Raw genomic sequence first — 1,624 nt, forward strand, 5'->3', positions numbered from 1 at the left:
CCAGTACCATACTGTTTTGATGACTGTAGCTTTGTAGTATAACCTGAAGTCAGGGAGCCTGATTCTTCCAGCTTTTTTTTTCTTTCTCAAGGTAGCAATACAGTATTCTTATCTGGGAAATTCCATGGACAGAGGAGCCTGGTGGGCTACAGTTCATGGGGTCACAAAGAGTCAGACGCAACTTAGTGACCAAACAACAATGGTATACATACTATGTGTCAGGAGCTCTTGTAAGTACCTAAGATATGAACACAGAGTTGGGAAAAGAAGTGCACAATTGGCTTTTTTTTTTTTTTTACATAAAAAGGATTTTATTTGCAGGGGAGTGGGACTCTAGTCAAACAAGCCAAACCCCATGTCATCATCTGACTCCTTTGACTCTTCCTTCTTCTCCTCCTTCTTCTCTGCTGCAGCTAGAGCAGAACCTGCAGAAAGTGCTGCAGATCCTGGGGCAGCAGAGACAGTCACAGCCCCACCAGCAGGCACACTGGCCAGCTTGCCGATACCCTGGGCAATGACGTCCTCAATGTTCTTTCTGTTCAGCTCACTGATGACCTTATTGAGCTGGTCATCATCTGTCTTGATGCCGATGACGTCCAGGATCTTTTTGATTTCCTTGGCCCTGAGAGAGGAATTGCCCCCGAGGGTGGCCAACAAATAGGAGCTGAGGTAACGCATCTCAGCAGCGGCAGAGCAGCCTAACACATGCGGCCTCGGCGGCTTCAGGGATGGAAAAGAAGGCCACAATTGGCTCCTATATGTCAGTTAAAACAGGCTCCAGGGAACCACTGGGTATAAGAGAAGAAAGAAGAATGAAGAATGAATTCAAGTTTTTGTTATGAGCAACAGAGGGGATGGTATGGTCATCAAATAAGATGGGGTATATTATGAGTGGGTCAAGTTGCGGGCATTGCATATCAGGAGTTCAGCTTTCCACATACTAGTTAGGCATGTTTCTTAAACATCCAAATGCAGACGTCAAGTAGGTAGCAGGCTATATGATTCTGAAGTTCTGGAAAGACATTTGGGATGAATATATGATTACTATGACTATGAAAATCAAGAGTGTGTAAATGGTATTTAAAGCCACATAACTGAATGAAGCACCAAAAGAGTGACTAAAAATAGAAGAGATATAGTCCAAGGACTGAGCTCTGGGAAATCTGATTAGAGATATATGACGTGAAGAGAAACAAGGGCAGACAGAGAAAGAACAGCCAGAGTTAGGAGAAAAACTACATGAGTTTGATGTTCTGGAAGCAAAGTAACCAAAATGTTTCAGGTAGAAATGATGAAGTGTCAAATGCTACTTCTAGGTCAGAAAAGATGAGGATTGAGAATTGATCAGCAAAACTCCATGAAGCCTGGAGCTTGGAACACTGTTTTAAAACTACAGAACTAAAATTCAATGAATCTTTTCTGAGTCTCTTCAGGGAATCCACCTCCATGTGACTCATCAGGAGGATTTTTTTCACTTCCTCTGCATTGCCTTTCTTCTTTATTACTCTCTTGGCTGCCCTTCTGTCCTACAATATATCACCTGTTACTATACTCTTCCCTAAGGCATTTATCTGCAACAATTAACTTCTGTCTGTCATCTGTGTCTGTGTTCCGTATGACCCTT

General features: G+C 42.8%; 1 protein-coding gene across 1 annotated transcript; it reads right to left on the bottom strand.

The window, feature by feature from the left end:
• Nucleotides 1-282: 282 nt before the first annotated feature.
• On the bottom strand, nucleotides 283-716 carry LOC120882642 (60S acidic ribosomal protein P2-like). The gene has a single exon (XM_040266675.1). The coding sequence runs from the start codon at nucleotides 676-678 to the stop codon at nucleotides 334-336; it is 345 nt and encodes a 114-aa protein (XP_040122609.1). The 5' UTR covers nucleotides 679-716; the 3' UTR covers nucleotides 283-333.
• Between the last annotated feature and the right edge of the window lie 908 nt (nucleotides 717-1,624).

The sequence above is a fragment of the Oryx dammah genome, unplaced genomic scaffold (assembly GCF_014754425.2).
Source record: "Oryx dammah isolate SB20612 unplaced genomic scaffold, SCBI_Odam_1.1 HiC_scaffold_23, whole genome shotgun sequence".
In the NCBI taxonomy this organism is placed as follows: domain Eukaryota; kingdom Metazoa; phylum Chordata; class Mammalia; order Artiodactyla; family Bovidae; genus Oryx; species Oryx dammah.

Bases quoted from the DNA above. Each gene is read 5' to 3' on its own strand.
- LOC120882642 (XM_040266675.1), bottom strand. From the start codon at position 678: ATGCGTTACCTCAGCTCCTATTTGTTGGCCACCCTCGGGGGCAATTCC.